This window comes from Aplysia californica, unplaced genomic scaffold, assembly GCF_000002075.1.
Source record: "Aplysia californica isolate F4 #8 unplaced genomic scaffold, AplCal3.0 scaffold01263, whole genome shotgun sequence".
NCBI lineage: Eukaryota > Metazoa > Mollusca > Gastropoda > Aplysiida > Aplysiidae > Aplysia > Aplysia californica.
Genome location: NW_004798533.1, coordinates 43,966 through 60,419, shown reverse-complemented (window position 1 = coordinate 60,419; position 16,454 = coordinate 43,966). Strand labels below are relative to the sequence as shown.

General features: G+C 40.1%; 1 protein-coding gene across 1 annotated transcript in view; it reads right to left on the bottom strand.

Annotated features, from left to right (window-relative positions):
- Positions 1-16,454, bottom strand: part of LOC101847927 (testis-expressed protein 11) — a gene marked incomplete in the record, with an annotated part of 25,662 nt that overhangs the window by 7,914 nt on the left and 1,294 nt on the right. Inside the window, 14 exon segments of the mRNA XM_013090403.2 lie at positions 80-182; positions 2,210-2,350; positions 3,721-3,806; positions 5,027-5,178; positions 6,315-6,396; positions 7,523-7,604; positions 8,117-8,212; positions 8,836-8,973; positions 9,663-9,743; positions 10,668-10,802; positions 11,502-11,551; positions 12,227-12,257; positions 13,495-13,574; positions 14,898-14,982. Coding sequence (XP_012945857.1) covers positions 80-182; positions 2,210-2,350; positions 3,721-3,806; positions 5,027-5,178; positions 6,315-6,396; positions 7,523-7,604; positions 8,117-8,212; positions 8,836-8,973; positions 9,663-9,743; positions 10,668-10,802; positions 11,502-11,551; positions 12,227-12,257; positions 13,495-13,574; positions 14,898-14,982 — 1,342 coding nt within the window.

Below are 16,454 nucleotides of genomic sequence, written 5' to 3'. Positions count from 1 at the left end.
CACACACACACACACACACACACACACACACCAAACACATACACAAATAAACACACATAAGACATGGACAGTATCCAACCTGTTTGTGTATCACCAGACTTAAGGGCCACCTTGTAAACCAAAAAGTGAGTGTGTGGGTGGCTTGGCTCACACACCTCCGCCATCCCAGCTGACTGCTTCGCCTGTTGAAAAAAAAACTCTTAAATGTTAGCACAAGCTTAGTCATAAATAACCAAAGTCACTCCGATGTGCACTGATTTGTTAATTTTTATTTTGGAACAAAACTAAAAATTAACAATGTTGCCTTACCCTTGCAAGGCGCCTCCGCATCAACGACCGCCATAATCCAACACATGGTTCATGATATTCAAACAAATAGAGAACATAAATCAATGCACAACAGCAAAGTGGAACGTTACTAATTACTAATGTACCGCTACAAAAAATAGTGCACATCGAGTAACACTAATTTTAGAAAGAGTTTTAAGGCACATGCAACACAATTACGCCGGCAGTATTGCATAAAGACGAAAATGCAATACTGCCCACGAATTAGGTCATATAAGTGCCAGAAAATTAGAGGGGTTACAAGAGAGAAACAAACATTAAAAAGAAGAAGGGGAGATAAGGACAATAAATATTTGATAGGAAAGAAGAAGCAAACCACATTAGAGCACTCGCCAAAAAACTCTTAAACATTAGCACAAGTTTAGTTTTAGAAAGAGTTTTCTGACACTTGCAACACTGTTACGCGGGCAGTATTGCATAAAGATGTAAGTCATTTTTGGCGGCCTTTGATTCGAGATATGTCTGTATGCAATACTGCCTGCGATTAGGTCATTTAAGCGCCTTAGACTTTTTTTGTTTTTAGTTTTAGTAAGAGATTTACGGCACTTGCAGCACAATTATTGTCATATAAGTGCCGAAGACCAGAGGTGTTACAAGAGAGTAACAAACATAAAAATGAATAAGGAGAGATCAGGACGATAGATGTCTGATAGAAAAGAAGGAGCAAACTACACCAGAGCATCCGCCAACCACCCACAGAGCCTAAGATGAGAGGTGTTAGTTTTAGTTTTAGTAGAGTTTTTACGGCGCTCGCAACTGCATAAGGTCACATGAGCGCCAGAAGATTAGAGGTGTTACAAGAGAGTAACACAAATAAAAAAGAAGAAGGGGAGATGAGGACAATAGATGTTTGATAGGAAAGAAGAAGCAAACCACACCAGAGCCCACACCAACCACCCACATTACCACAAGATATGAATGTCCTGTCTTTGGACACTTGGGTTAGAGCAAGGAGAGACGTCGACTGGTTCTTCATTTCATTTGTTTGGTAAAGAGAAAAACATCAACAAAATAACCATTATTTAGTACCCAGAAAAGGCTTGACAAACAGACAGATCAAAGCAGAGGAAGAGTAAACAAGTAGGAGTTACCAGTGGCACCTTCCTACCATCCATCTTCTCCCCCAAACTACCTTCAGATAGACAGACAGACAGACAGACAGACAGACTGACAGACAGACAGACAGAGGGAAAGTAAAGAAGTAGGAGCAACCAGTGACATTCTCCAACTACCCGCCATCCACCGTCGTCCTAAAAAACACAATGTCCCCACTGTACTCCACCTTGTCCCGACCACACTCTTTAACCTCATACCACCCACCTTGCCCTTCATCCACCTTGTACCCCCCTGGGGCGGTGCCACTGACTGAAGTGTCTTTAGGCCATTCCCATAGGGAGTTTCTCCTTCTAATGCACAGTAGAATTGTAAATGGGCTGATCCAACAATGTCATGCTCAAAACTGTGCCTGAACTACAACAGGGAACTGCTGCTTTTTCTTTCCTAATCCTTACTATCGTCATTTCCTCTACTTCTTTTGTATGTTTGTCACACCACTATTTCCAGGGTGCCTTGATAGACTTTGTAAGTCTGATTCCCTGTAAGGTCTTCTGTGCTGACATCCACCCCTTTGCACTCATATGACCTTATGCAGTTGCAAGCACAGTAAAATCTCTGCTAAAACAAAACATCCACCTTGTCCCCCTACCAAATGGTCCCCCATCTATCTTGTCCCAACCACACTCTTTCAACCAGATACCACCCACCTTGTTCCCCACCTAGACCTACCTTGTTTCCCCAAAATACATCACCCCAACTGCACTCTCCAACCATACAACACCCATCTTGTCCTTCCCCCCCTTACCTTGTCCAGGTGCTCAGTGTGCAGGTAACAGGTAGCCAGGTTGCGGTGCAGTTTGCCCAGATTGGGCTCACTCCCTGTTGTGGAGGTGTAAAGACTCAGGGAATATCTGTACCACGCGATAGCCTCTGTGTACTTGCCTCCCTGCAGGGGATGGTGGTTGTGCCAAGAACAAAACAGAGAAGACCATCACATTTTGACTGCTTAGTGAAAGACAACACTCTGCCGTGCGCTGTTCTTTTTGTTTTGTTTTAGTAAGCGTTTCACGGCACTTGTTACACAATAAGGTCATACGAGCGCCTGAAGATTAGAGGTATTACAAGAGAGTAACAAATACAAAAAAGACAGAGGGGAGATAAAGACGATAGATGTTTGATAGGAAAAAAGAAGCAAACCACACCAGAGCACCTGCCAACCACCCACTGTGCTGTTTTGAAAAGTGAAGTATAAGATAAGATAAGATAAGATAAGATAAGATACAACAATATAGTCCAGATTCTGGCATATTGGTTTGGTGTTTCACCACGTATACACATACAAAAACACACATGCACACACGCGCACGCACGCACGCACGCACGCACGCACGCACGCACGCGCGCACGCACACACACACACACACACACACACACACACGCAGGTTTACAGTCACATGCATAATATAAATGAACAGCAAAATAAAGAATAATAATCTTAAGCTAGATACCGACTCAATATTCTGACTGCAACTCAGTGTTATTCTGATGAATGCTCTAAGGTCATATGAATACTTGTGAGTATGTTGGAGTCTTGCACTGAGCAGTCCATTTATGGGATCTATCACAAAAGTCTAGTTTGGTTATAGTAAGAGTTTTACGGCACTTGCAACACAATGGTTCATATAAGTGCCGAAGATTAGAGGTATTATTTGAGAGCAAAATTCAAACAAAAGGAGGAGGAGAGATAAAGACAACTTGGCTTTGATTTAAAGAAAGGAGGAGCAAACCACACTAGAGCACTCGCCAACCACCCACACAAAAGTTGTCTGAGTAAAGAGAAGCACAATGAAGAAAGAACAGTCATTTAGTGCACGGAAAAAGTAAGACAGACAGACAGAAACAACAGAGGGAAAGAAAGATAAAGGACCTACCAGTGGTACCTAAATGTAATTAATTCATTCATATATGATATAAAAACAGAACAAGCACGATACATTTTAATGAATAAATAATTAGAATTCCGCAAAAGCATTGAAATTTTGAATGCAACACAATTTAATTTATGTAGGGTACAAGCATAATAATATTGAATAAATTACAATCTAACATATATGTAGGGTACAAGCCTAAATGGTGAAAAGGTATAGGTTTAACGCCCCTATTGGTACAAGCATAATTATACTAAATACATTACAGTCTCATATAACAAGGGCTCAAAGATAATAATAATATTGAAAAGATGACAAAATCACATCAGCCGTCATCAGGTTGGACTGAGGATTTCTGCCACAGCTGTAGTTTCCCTCCCTCACTCACCTCACAGTACTGGGCGGCTCTGCCCCAGAACAACACATGGAGCTGCTTTTTGGTGGTGTCATCGAAACGCTGACCCGTGTTATGTGCTGTGAATGACACGCGGTCAAAAATAACAAGATAAAATTTAATAACAAGACGGCATAGCCAAAAGAATATAAAACAGTTCATCAAAGTGTATTTATCTTCTTTTTTTTTCTTTCACTTCTTCTTCTTCTCCTTTTTTTGATAGCATCACACTTGAAGTCCCGTATCTATCATAATACACTGGGTCTCCTAGATCAGTTCTTCTATTGGCCTGTACCGCTTTTCCTGTAGCCTCAGGGCTCCGTGTGTCCTGCACTGATGGAGGACGGGTTCCACACTTTGGTCCTCTGCTCCACTCATGTGAGATTGAATTTCAACAGATGTATGCTTTTACCACCGATGAAATGAATATATATTTTTCAAATTTATTTTCCTGAACATGCTGTTTTAGAGCAGAGATTGAAGGTGTTAAGTTTTGAGTAAATCTGAACAGATTGAAAAAGATTTAAATTCTAAATGTTCCATTATGACAGGCTCTGCCCAAATCATAATTCCTTAGTAGTTACACAGTCAGAATTAGCCAGCTGTCAGTGTGAAAAGATACACATTTCGCTTTGTCTCCAATTCTGTCTTTGAAGGCTTCAATGACAGGTAAATCATTGAGAACATACTGTGAAAATTAGATACGTTTACTTCAAATATTTACAAGGATTATTTATAATTCCCTAAATCCATAAATGAAAGAAGTAGAAAATCCCATGTAATCATCTGAATTCATTAAACACCCATCCCTGTTGACCTCCAACTCCACACCAAGGAAACCAACAGTAAGCAGGAAAAAAGGAAGAAAACTGACAAAGAAAAAACTTCAATTATCTCACAGTGAGAATTTTTTTTCATAGACTCACTCCATCCTTCTCTTCCTCCTTCCCTCCTTTTCCATCCTCAGACCTCCACAATGAATTTTCATTCTTTCTTCTCCAGACAAACTCATCCAAAATATGACCCTTGATGTTCACAAATCAGAATATGTATTCGACAGCCTGACTGAGGTAAACTGAAGAGTATTTTTTTTTATATATATATGGATATTTCTTACGCCTCCATCGACACAATATAGGTCAAGACTGAGGAGAAGGAAACAGACAATGAGTTGAAGAATAGTCAGACAGCACAATAACATTTAGCATGCACCTGTGATTTACGCAGCTGCAAAAGGTATAAGTCAAGCATCTTCTGAAAGGACATAAACAACATACCAACAACAATATTTAGCACATACCTGTGATTGCCTCAGTGGCAAAGGTGCTGGCATGTTCCAAATGGTCCGAACAGAGCAGCAGGTCTTGAAGCATGACCCACAGAAGGCCAGAGTCAGGGCCGGTGCCTTGCTTCTCCAGGAATTTCTCCCGCAGTTCAAATGCTGACTCACAGCTGAGGATAAATGCATATTATGATTTGTGAGGTGAGTTTGAGTTTGTGGAAAGAGCAGTACATATGACAAAGTAATAGACATTTAGTGCTGCGAAAAAAGCAAGACAGACAGAAATAAAAGAAAGACATTTTTAAAGAACAACCTGACCGTGGTGCCCTCCAACTATCTGCTGAGTTGCACACAGAAGTAAATGTATTGAAAAGTGAGAATAACATTAACCCTTCTTTTATTTGTTGTTGAAAAACAACTACTTCTGCTGACAAATTCTACGGTAGTCCATCCTATTCAATGATGAAATCAGTAATGTGCTAGTATTACTAGTGGGTTCTCAGATAGCTGAGTTTGAGTAAAGAGAAGAATCAAAGATAAAATAACAGTCGGCACAGGGAAAAAAGCAAGATAGATAGTATCAACACATGGAAACTCAAGTTGGACCAACAGGTGGTGCCCTCAGACCACCCGTTCAGCTGGCAAAAAATTCCCCATTCAGATTCACATTGAAAATTGCATTTCAGGCACGAGGAAACCAATTTCTTAGTTCAGGTGTAGCTTTTGCCAATATTCTCTTGTCTCAGGCTTTGCTAACATTGCAGAGTATGGACTCCAAATTTAAAGATGGGAGACACACCCCTATGCTAATGTGGACAGGGCCCATAGAAAGGCCACCATACCCTGCAGCACTGAACTCACTCCATAACCCTGTGAACACAGACATGGCAATATGCTATACCACTGGAGAGAAAATTGTGTGGCAGCCTCGAAGATCTAAAGTGGACTGTACAGTTTGTGCACACCACCGGATTGACTGTCGGACTGTCACCAACAGTGAAGAAGAAGATAACATCGCCAACTTTCTCCAAAGTGGAGACTTGTATATTCCAAGTCAGCAGATCAGTGGAGGGCAAAATAAACGTTTACAGAAATGGCATCTTTATCAAAAATGTTCCATCAACATAGCGTAGCTTAACCATAAATAATGGATTCTGATAGACTCTAACCTATCAAGTCCAGAAAGAACACTTTTCTCTACCTGTAAGGGAAACAAGCCCTCACCAGTTTTTACCGTACCCACAACCCTCATTCCATTTCGAAAAAGGTGTAAATCTCAATGAATACTAGTATCTTTTCTAATTACCTTTGGTGTTTCTTGAGAAGACTTAAAGTGCTCAAACAAACTTCTAGGTTGCAGTCAGGGTGCTGTAGCAAGCTTCTCAAAGCTGAAATACACGTACACACAAAAAATCAACAACGGAGAGGTTTAGTTTTAGTTGTAGTAGAGGTTTTACGGTGCTCACAACTGCATAAGGTCATATGCATGAGTGCCAAAAGATTAGACGTGTTACAAGAGAGTAACAAACACAAAAAAGAAGGAGGGGAGATAAAGACGATAGATGTTTGATAGGAAAGAAGAAGCAGACCACACCAGAGCACCTGCCAACCACCCACAAGGAGAAGTTTGGGAAGCACAACTTTAAGGACATTTCTTTTTGTTTTTTGTTTATTTGACTTAAAAAAAGGCATACCAACACAATAATGGTATTTGATGCTGGAAAAAAAAGCAAGACGTAGACAAACAGAAACAACAGAAGGAAAGTAAAGAAGTTGGACTCACGTGTCGAGGCCTCTAACCACCAACAAGGAATATTTCAGTCATGACAACATGTATCAAGTAAGTAATACAAGATACAATTTTCGCTTTGACAACTTTCATTAACATAATCATCACTTTCTTTAAAGGGAGAAATACCAATCGAAAACCACAATTCAAATTGCAGAGGAGGCTATTGATATCAAAATGTGCCGCTGGATGAGAGCAGTCCAATTAAGATTAAGAGAAATACTCAACGCAATTACAGTGATGTAAAAATATTAGAATCCATCCCTAATTAGAAGTCGATATATGCCAAATGTAGTAAACAGTCAGTTAACTATAAAACAGTCACAACGCAATAAAACAGGAGACAATTAATTGAGGAGTCTAATCGGCATTCATGAAATTCATGAGTGAGACTTCCAAAGACAAAAGACAATTATTCAGCAGCCACGCTTGTGGATTTTTTGGGGGGGCCAAATTAATTGGTATATTACCGGTGCTTAAATATAGGGGGCCTACATATATTTGAAAGGACTGTTGTACAATGAATGCACCGGAAAGCATGAAACATTATTATGATTATTATTAATATAATAATAATTATTATTATCATTATTATTACTATTATCATTATCATTATTATTATTATGATCATTATTATTATTATTACTATTATTATTATCATCATCATTATTATTATTATTATTATTATTATTATTATTGTTATTATTATTGTTATTCTATCTGACCATGAAGAACAGCGTTCCCCTCTGCCTGTGATGTGAGCAGCAGCTTGAGATGGACAAACAGACCAGCACAGTGGGGATGTTCCTGGGAAAAGAAAAAAACTTTGTGAGTAATACGGTTTGTCTGACTGGGTTCAGGAGGATACACAGACACCAATCTCCTTAAAATTCCCTCCCACACAGTTCTCGGCAGAGAGTCTTCTGATGATTCAGTGTCAGACTTGATACTGGAACTATAGTCGAACCTGTCCAAGAAAATCATTGTCAAAAAGTTTTAAAATGATCATCTTAAATAAGTGGTCGAGGGTGCTTTATCTCCCCCCCCCCCCCTTCTTTTTTGAGTTTGTGTCTTTCTTGCAACACCCCTAATCTTCGGCACCGATATGACCTTATTGTGTTGGAACTGCCGTAAAACTCTTATTAAAACTAAAATTAAGTGTCCCTTTGGATTGTGTCACTATATATAAAAACACAGGGGGGGGGGGGGGGGGGAGGGAAGTGGCCGTTTGTACAGGAGCTTGTCTGAAAAAGGTGGTCTTTAGACCGAGTTCAACTGTACCTTCTAAAGTGAGTGTTTTGGAAGACAAAAGAACCTACTTGGTTGGCCAAAGAAACAGCATTCAGTGCAAGCTCAGCCCAGTCAGCACAGCGCCACTCCATGTAGCAGGTCGCTAACAGACGTAGCGTGCGAGCCTGAAACATGACAAAAACAACACAGAAGTTTTTTACCATATTCCAGTTGTTTTTATTTTAAGTGTGTATAAAGAGAGAAAACCAGCATCTTTAGTGTAGCTGTTATATAGGTGCTTTGCTGTTGCACACCGGAGAGCTGATTTTGATTCTTTAGTAGAAACAACATTTTTATAAAGTATCTCAGCCTTTCTTCTCGGACAATGTATCCCTTTCAGCCTGAGTTGGCCCAGACAGGCTGGTTTAGAAGCACGCCTCCCAAACAATCTAAACTGTGTCAATGGGAGTAAAAACACCTACATTTGAGAAAAGAAATTTTCAAAATATAATAACCTGCATGAACCTGTATTTATAGTGTGTCCTTAAAGACTGGACACATAGGCAAAAAGTTTTTTTTTAAATACTCCTAACATTTTCAACAATATCTAACATCCCTTGACATGACCTTCCTTCACATATACTGTATACAGAGCCATGTAGAAGTGTGACTTTTCCTTTACATGGAATTTTTTTTTATGCTACGAGAGCAGTAGATAAGAGTGATTTCTCCTTTACATGGAATATAAAGAATGCTACGAGAACAATAGACTTCTCCTTTACGTGGAAGGTAAAAGTAGCGGGCTAACCTGCGAGGAGCAGTCCTTGTTTTCCCCTTGCTTTGTCACGCTGTAGCTTTCCCTCAGCCAGGCCACTGCCTGCTCCCACTGCTGGCTCTGGTAGCTGTCTACACCAGCATTGTAGCACAGCATACTCACACTGTGACACTTGGGGGGGGGGAGGGGTAGGTGTGGCAAGACAAACACGGGTAATTGGCTCTATCTGCTTACATTTGAGTTGCCTCTATCTGCTTACATTTTGACTGCTCAGTGTAAAACTCCATCACATGTCACTTTTCAAAATGGCGTATAGCGGAGTCTTACACTAAGTAGTCAATTTTAAGTATAGTAATATTCTTACATTAAGTGGCCTAAAGATATATTTTATGTCACTGCGCTTCTCTTTACAGAAATAACAAAGCTACCTTTATATCGTATAACAATGAGAAGCTGATGCTGGAAGGTTTTAGGTCCGTGACATTAGAGCTTGCGTTCATTCAACAAGCTAAGAATTACATTGACCTAAATGTCATAAGACCACATTCAAATATAAATCATATGTGAGTAAATCTGTTAGTGTGTGTGTGTGTGTGTGTGTGTGTGTGTGTGTGTGTGTGTGTGTGTGTGAGAGTGTGTGTGTGTGTGAGTGTGTGAGTGTATGTGCGTGTGTGAGAGTGAGTACATGCGTGTATGTGAATGTGTGCATGTGCATTTGCATGTATGTGTGTGTGTATGAGTGTGTTTGTGTGTGCTTGTTGAAGCAGGGTCTTTGCCTAAAACATCAAATGTAATCTATTTAACTTTCATAAAAACCCTCTTTGTGATTCAGTCAAATAGTTATGCTGAGCAGCACATACCTCTGTTGGGACTTTGACTACCAGCTCCTTAGCCGTCGTGGCAGCGCTTAGAGCCTCAGCATGTTTGCCCTGAGCAACTCTCTGAAGGAAAAAAATCAACGTACAAAGATGTCAGGAAAAAGCTAAATGTTACAGCTTGATTTATCAAAAAAGATAAAGTAAACTATAGGCTGTAAACATCTTATGTCATTATCAACACTATTTAGATGATGATTAAAGAGGTGGGCTACGACAACCTCACTAGTCAGGGCCAACCAGGACTGAGTGGGATACAGCATCCCAGAGGACGGACAAGAGACACTCGATAGATACAATAAAACTTCTTCATTCAGGTAGGGGGGGGGGGGACTTGGACAATAAACAATGTACAGAAAGTAAATCAATAGATATTGTTTGGTAAGTGTTTTACGCCACTCACAACTGCATAAGGTCATATGAGCGTGAGGGACACATTCAACATTTTTGGTATGGTAGGAATTAATTTTGAATTTTGCCTAGGCAGCAGCCGAAGCCTACTCTTATCAATTTTGGACCACCAAGGGATTTTTAAAGTGCACAACTTGCACACAGGACTTCCAACATTTTTGGCCCTTATCCGAGAAGGCCCCCAAACCAAAAGGTAAGATATGATGAAAATAAGCTAATTGGAGTTTACAAAGCTCTCCATAACACCAGAATGAAAACTGATCCATTCAGAGATCCAGCTTCCAACAGAGCCAAAACACTGTGATCATAAATGCTTGGCAACATGATAAAATGAGTCACATATTGCATTTTGACAATAATACACTCTGAGTATCAAATCTAAGATTCGCTTAAGCCCTATAAGTAGATAAAAACAATCTAATTTTTGCTTTTTTTATTTCAAAGTTGTATTAATTTGAAATTGGGGAGTCAAAAACACCAAGTGTTGAGAAAATCCAGGTTTTGTTCAATATCTCAAAACAGCCGAGTGCATCAAAGAAATAGTTTTGATAAACTTCAAGCTCAAACAGAATCACCCACCAGTTCTAGCTCCAGGCAGTAAACCCAAAGCGTGTCCTTGTCCAGATCTTGTCTTACAGTCTTATCTTCCTTGTAACACAGAGGGGAACCAGACCTGTCCTTTTGGCCAACTATACAATGCAGTTGTTGCACTGTCTGTGGACAATGGAATAGGGAGAAAATAAGTGGAGACAGGGTGGGGGCAAACAGCATGTGCACAAGTGTGTGTACCTTTGAGTATCTTGTTTTTTACTAAGAGTTTTACAGTACCTGCAACACAATTAGGTCATATATATATATATGTGTTGAAGATTAGGTGTTAAAACTAAGATACACAAAACAGAAGGAGGAGAGATAGGGATGATAGATGTTCGATAGGAAAGTAGAGTAGAGAGAGAGAGAGAGAGAGAGAGAGAGAGAGAGAGAGAGAGAGAGAGAGAGAGAGAGAGAGAGAGAGAGAGAGAAAGAGAAAGAGAGAGTAACGCAGTGATGGAGCAAGCTCACACAAGCCACAGCAAGCACACGCAGCGGGTGCGTAGCGGGTGAAGCGAGAGAGGGCCACGGTGTGCTGCAGACTTTGATCTAGCCCTAAGCTTAGCTACACGCATGTGTGTAATGTGTCATGCGCAGGCCTGCCACACGGCTACAAGAGAGGGCTGTGGTGTGGCAAGGGAAACTACCCATGAATAAATAGTTGGATTAGTCCACAAATGCTTACTTTCCTTGCATTTCTGATTTAACAGGGATCGGATATAACATGACTTTTTCTCTGATCCCATCATCCCTGTTATATCAGGTTTCCACTGTACTTAATGCACAATCCAAAATAAATGTCTACCTAACCACTGACCTTACCTGCTTCAAACTGGACAGCACCCTATCTGCAGGACCATAGTCTTTACATTCTGCAATGGATTACAATAGTTTGGTTAGCAGACCACTCTGTATTCACATTGACGAGCTATTGTCGATCCTGTCCAAGGCAACCCACCCACTGTTGAGGAGAACAGTGGTCATCTTATACAGAAGATCTTCATGGACAAAATCAAGACATGGACTGGCCTGGGTATGGCAGAATGAGGAACAGCCATTGGCAACTGTGAGTGCTGGAAGGTCAATTCGCGTCCACCTCTGAGTCAGAGACGACGACGCATCCTCTTGGATAGTAACATTACAGTATAAAAAATGACAAGGCGGGAAGTGGAAAGTGGTCATTTGTACAGGTAACTGTCTTTGACAGGTGTTCGTTACAGCAGGTTCAGCATTATATTTTTTTCCATATTTCATTTGTCATCATCATCATCGTAAGTATCATCAACAGCAGCAAGGGTAGCAACAGACACTGGTACCACCTTATATTCATACTGTATAAAAAAACTGTCTAAATTGCAACCTTAAAGGCAATGAGTATGCAGAGGTTTGGGTTGAGAATTCGAACATGAAAAGAACAAAAAAAGAAAGCCCAAAAGCAAACTGAAATAAAACAATCAAAACAGAAAGTCCACTACTCAAGGAGTGTAGAATTAAAATTCAGGAAGTCTGACAAAAAACCTTAGTGAATATGTTAAATGCAAACATACCCATCCATGCTCTTGCAGTTTTTAATCCCATCTGCAAAATATCCAAACACCGAAATAGCCTTGCTTGATTAAATCAATGAGTCTACATAACAAGAGGGGCCACTTCTCTCTTTGAGCCAATTAAAAAGTGTCCTCAAAATTCGGTGGCGCCCTCTTCGCAAAAGCGCACCTTTTGCGAACAGAGTTATCCTACTTGAGTTTTAAAAAATCAAAGTGAAACTAGCAAGTTTTTGAATGAATTTCGGAAGAACGCTTTTTTACAATGGTTACGCTGACAAAAAACCTCTTCCGGAGGAAAGGGTGATTGTTTTCTTCGTTTAATTTGACTTTAGAATGAAAGGTGAGAGGTCATTAAAATATAAATAACCTAAAACTCCGTACTGAACGAACCCGAACTGCTGATGAACAGCAGTCGATCTGTGCACGCAAGGAGGTGCTATTCCTATTCTTCTTCTGGAAAAACGAAAGAGAGCTTCAAAACAGACTGCAGCGCCATCTGAAGCAAAGAGCATACTTCCTGCGGACACTTTTTTGGCTGAGTGGCCCATCTTGTTATTCACTATCTTTGATTAAATTAAAAATTTTATTTTTATGTATTGAGGGTACACAATTGATATTTATTTGCAATATCCATCAAGAATGTAATGAGATTGTTGTATACAATGAGAGGAATGTCTTGAGGGAATTCAGCACTTAATACGCTTATAGCAAAACCAATGAATGACATATCTTGAACAAATAGCACCTACAAATTCACAGAACAAGACGAACAGTAAGGATTTTCAACAACAGATAATCAACATGCCATGCATATCAATGGTCAAAATTGCGGATGTTCAGAAAATTTTTAATCAAACATGAGCTTTTTTCTCCTTTACCGTAGACTTTTTTTTAATGAGTGTTTATTTTCTATTAGGCTATTGATTAGCTAAACTCACACAGATGGTTTTGTTGTTGTAGTAAGTATTTTACAGCACTTGCAACACAATTAGGTCATACAAGTTCCGAAGATTAGAGGCGTTACAATCTAAGAGAGTAACAAACACAAAAAAATGAGAGACAAGGACAGTTGTTTGATAGAACAGAAGGATCAAACGACACCAGAGCACCTGCCAACCATCCATAGATGATTTCAAAAAGCAGGATATTCGGCATAGCAGTGAGAGGAAACAGTCGAAGAGCACAGGGTACACAAAAAATGTATCTCTCTACAAAGGAAATTAAGGGTACATGCATCCACGGCACAAGGTTTGACACACTGAACTCACAACAATTTGCTTCTTGAGATACTTTACATCCGAGGACGACTCATAGACAAAACCTACCACTTGGAAAGAAATGTAGCGCACTGGAACAAAAGAAGAATGAATTTCAGCTAAAAACATGGTTTACAAAGGAGGACTTGCACTCTGAATACAACTAATACATCTAGCAACACTTGCATTCAAAATGCTTTGACTGTTTGTATGTTCACAATGCTACACAAGCCAATGATGCCTTAAAAAAAAAGATCTTATACCATAGATTTTTAGGGTTTCTTCATTCTTTTGTATCAATCAATCAATCACTATCTTTCAGCCCTGGCAGGGGAAAGGCCACATACAAGCTCCTTCCATTTCTCTGTCCTGGGCCATCCTTCCTAGCTCGTTCCAGGTGAGCTTCATCTCTCTCATGTCCCTTTCCACACATCTCCTCCATGTTTCCCGTGGCCTACCCCTGCCTCGTGCTCCCTGTGGGTTCCATTGCAGTGACTGTCTTGTGATGTTTCCGTTGGGCTTTCTGAAGGTGTGTCCCATCCAACGCCTCTTTCTAAGTCCTATTTCTACTTCTATATCCTTTTGTCCTGTCCTTTCCCATAGCTCTTCATTTCTTATTCTATCCTGCCACTTAATTCTTAGGATACTCCTCATACATCTGTTGATGAAAGTCTAGACTTTATTCAACTCTGTCTTTGTTGTCTTCCAAGTTTCGCAGCCGTAGAGGAGCACAGACTTGACATTGAAATTAAAGAGTCGAATCTTGGTGTGCAGTGAGATGTTGCTTGCTTTCCAGTCATTTGATAATTGCTTGAAAGTTGACCTTGCCTTGGCGGTTCTTGCTTTTACATCTGCCTCAGTTCCACCTTTACCATCGATAACACTTCCAAGGTAGATAAAAGAGTCCACTTCTTCTAGGGGATTGTCTTCCACTGTCACAGCAGGGCTTGACACTTTACCTAGCTTCAATACTTTCGACTTGCCCGGGTGTATACGTAGGCCAACACTCCATGATAGGCTGTTGAGTTCTTTGGTCTTTTCTTGCATCTGAGCATGTGTGTGAGAGAGCAGTGCAAGGTCGTCGGCGAAGTCCAAGTCGTCCAGCTGCTGCCAAGGGATCCACTGTATTCCATTTCGCTTGCCTCTGGTGGCGTCCTTCATGATCCAGTCAATTGCAATTCTTTTGTATGCAAAACAGAAAATTATGACAATTAGACACCTGACCCATTTGACACAAGCACTATTACCAATTTACCATTGCACAAGATTATGAGAAAATTTGTAAGACACTGGCTTGAGACTTCAAATTCCACAATGTTTGCTATTTCTGAAACAACACTTCACTCCAGGCAAAATTACCAGTCAGAGGAACCAACAATTGGAAATGCAAAAACAGAAAGAAAAGAAAAGCTCACATTTGGCATAAACAGTTGGCTCCACAGTACCCTTCGACTTCAGAACCACTGATGTATTCCATAGCTGATTGGCACAGTTTTCCAGCTGTAAAAAGAAGAATGCATATTTTATAATAAGAACTGAAAGCTGACTTTACTTTTTATTTTTCCCAGCAGCACATAATACCCCCCCCTCCCAAAATATAGATAGGTATTTTTTTAAATCATAGTTGTTACACTGCCAGTAACCTGGCAAACACATGGCACTCCCAAGTTTTCAGTTCAATAAAGATTCAAACTGTACTCTATCTCTGAAAACCATTCCTCTCTGCCCAGATTGAGCCAAAAACTTTGCCTTCAAAACATTTGAGTAAATCAAGGTATTCAATTTCAAAATGCAAGAAAAAAAAAGGAAAACAGGATGAGGGGGTGGAGGTGCTTTGAAAACTCCTTTCATGAAACAAAAAGTTAATGAGCCATGGATGATATATGTATTAAAGCTAGAATGAGAGACAATTTAAGTCATTGAGAGTTGCCTGCCTCTACCTCAACTTAGTTGCTATCACATCTACCTTTGTGTGTGACTGCACTTTTCAGTTCCAGTAGCCTACTTATTGTGCTAGGGATGAGTCACTGCTCTTTTATATAATGTAAAGGCCTGGAGGCTAGAACTTAACCATCTGTGCTATTCTCATGTTCCTGCCAGCCAACTCAAGTAAGGTGGGTGAGTGATGGACTTTGAGCACTCACAAAAAACCACCAGGTTCTTTTTTCATCTTCCACCAAATATTCCTCTTTCTTTTAACTAACCATACAATATCATTAAATATAAACTTACACAGGCCCCATATCAGGCAAGAGGAAAGCATACGATCAAGCATAGAGAATTACATCAACAAGATCAAGATGAAGATTCTACTGATGAAAAAAAATGCATAAAATATATTGTATATGAGGAAGTAGTTTAAAAAAAAGGCTTTGACAGAAGTGGGTAGCACGCATTTCCTATAAAACGATTATATTGTATTAGGCCTGTTTTGTCTTATTTGGTTATTGAGTATTGTAAATGGTGTAACTTGCAAAAATAAGAAACTTAATACAGTAGTCTCCGCCTAAGATCCCACCGCTTACGATCCCGGTTCGCTTAAGATCCCGCTGTTTTAAGAAAACAGAATTTTTACGATACAAAAGTAACCCTAAGATCCCGCTCTGATTCACTCTGAAGGTCTACATTCGGCTAAGATCCCGCATTTCAGATTATAATTTGCGGAACAAAAACCCGGGCGGGACAGCCGACCAACCAAGAGTGAAAAGTTGAGATCAATAAACTGTCTGTAGCGTCAAAGATCAGCTACTATCGGGAATGTGATCACATACACGTAAAACTCGATGAAGCGATACAATGTTTGCCCCAGACGGGATCACACCGGGGTGTGAACTGACCGACACGTTTGTTTTCCCCAAACATCGCACTCACACCTGAGCTCTCCCCCTAAACTTACATCACTCGCTGAATGGGTAGGGCCTACACGTTCGCTCCAGGCGGGAATCACATCGAACTGTGAACTCTTCCCTGAC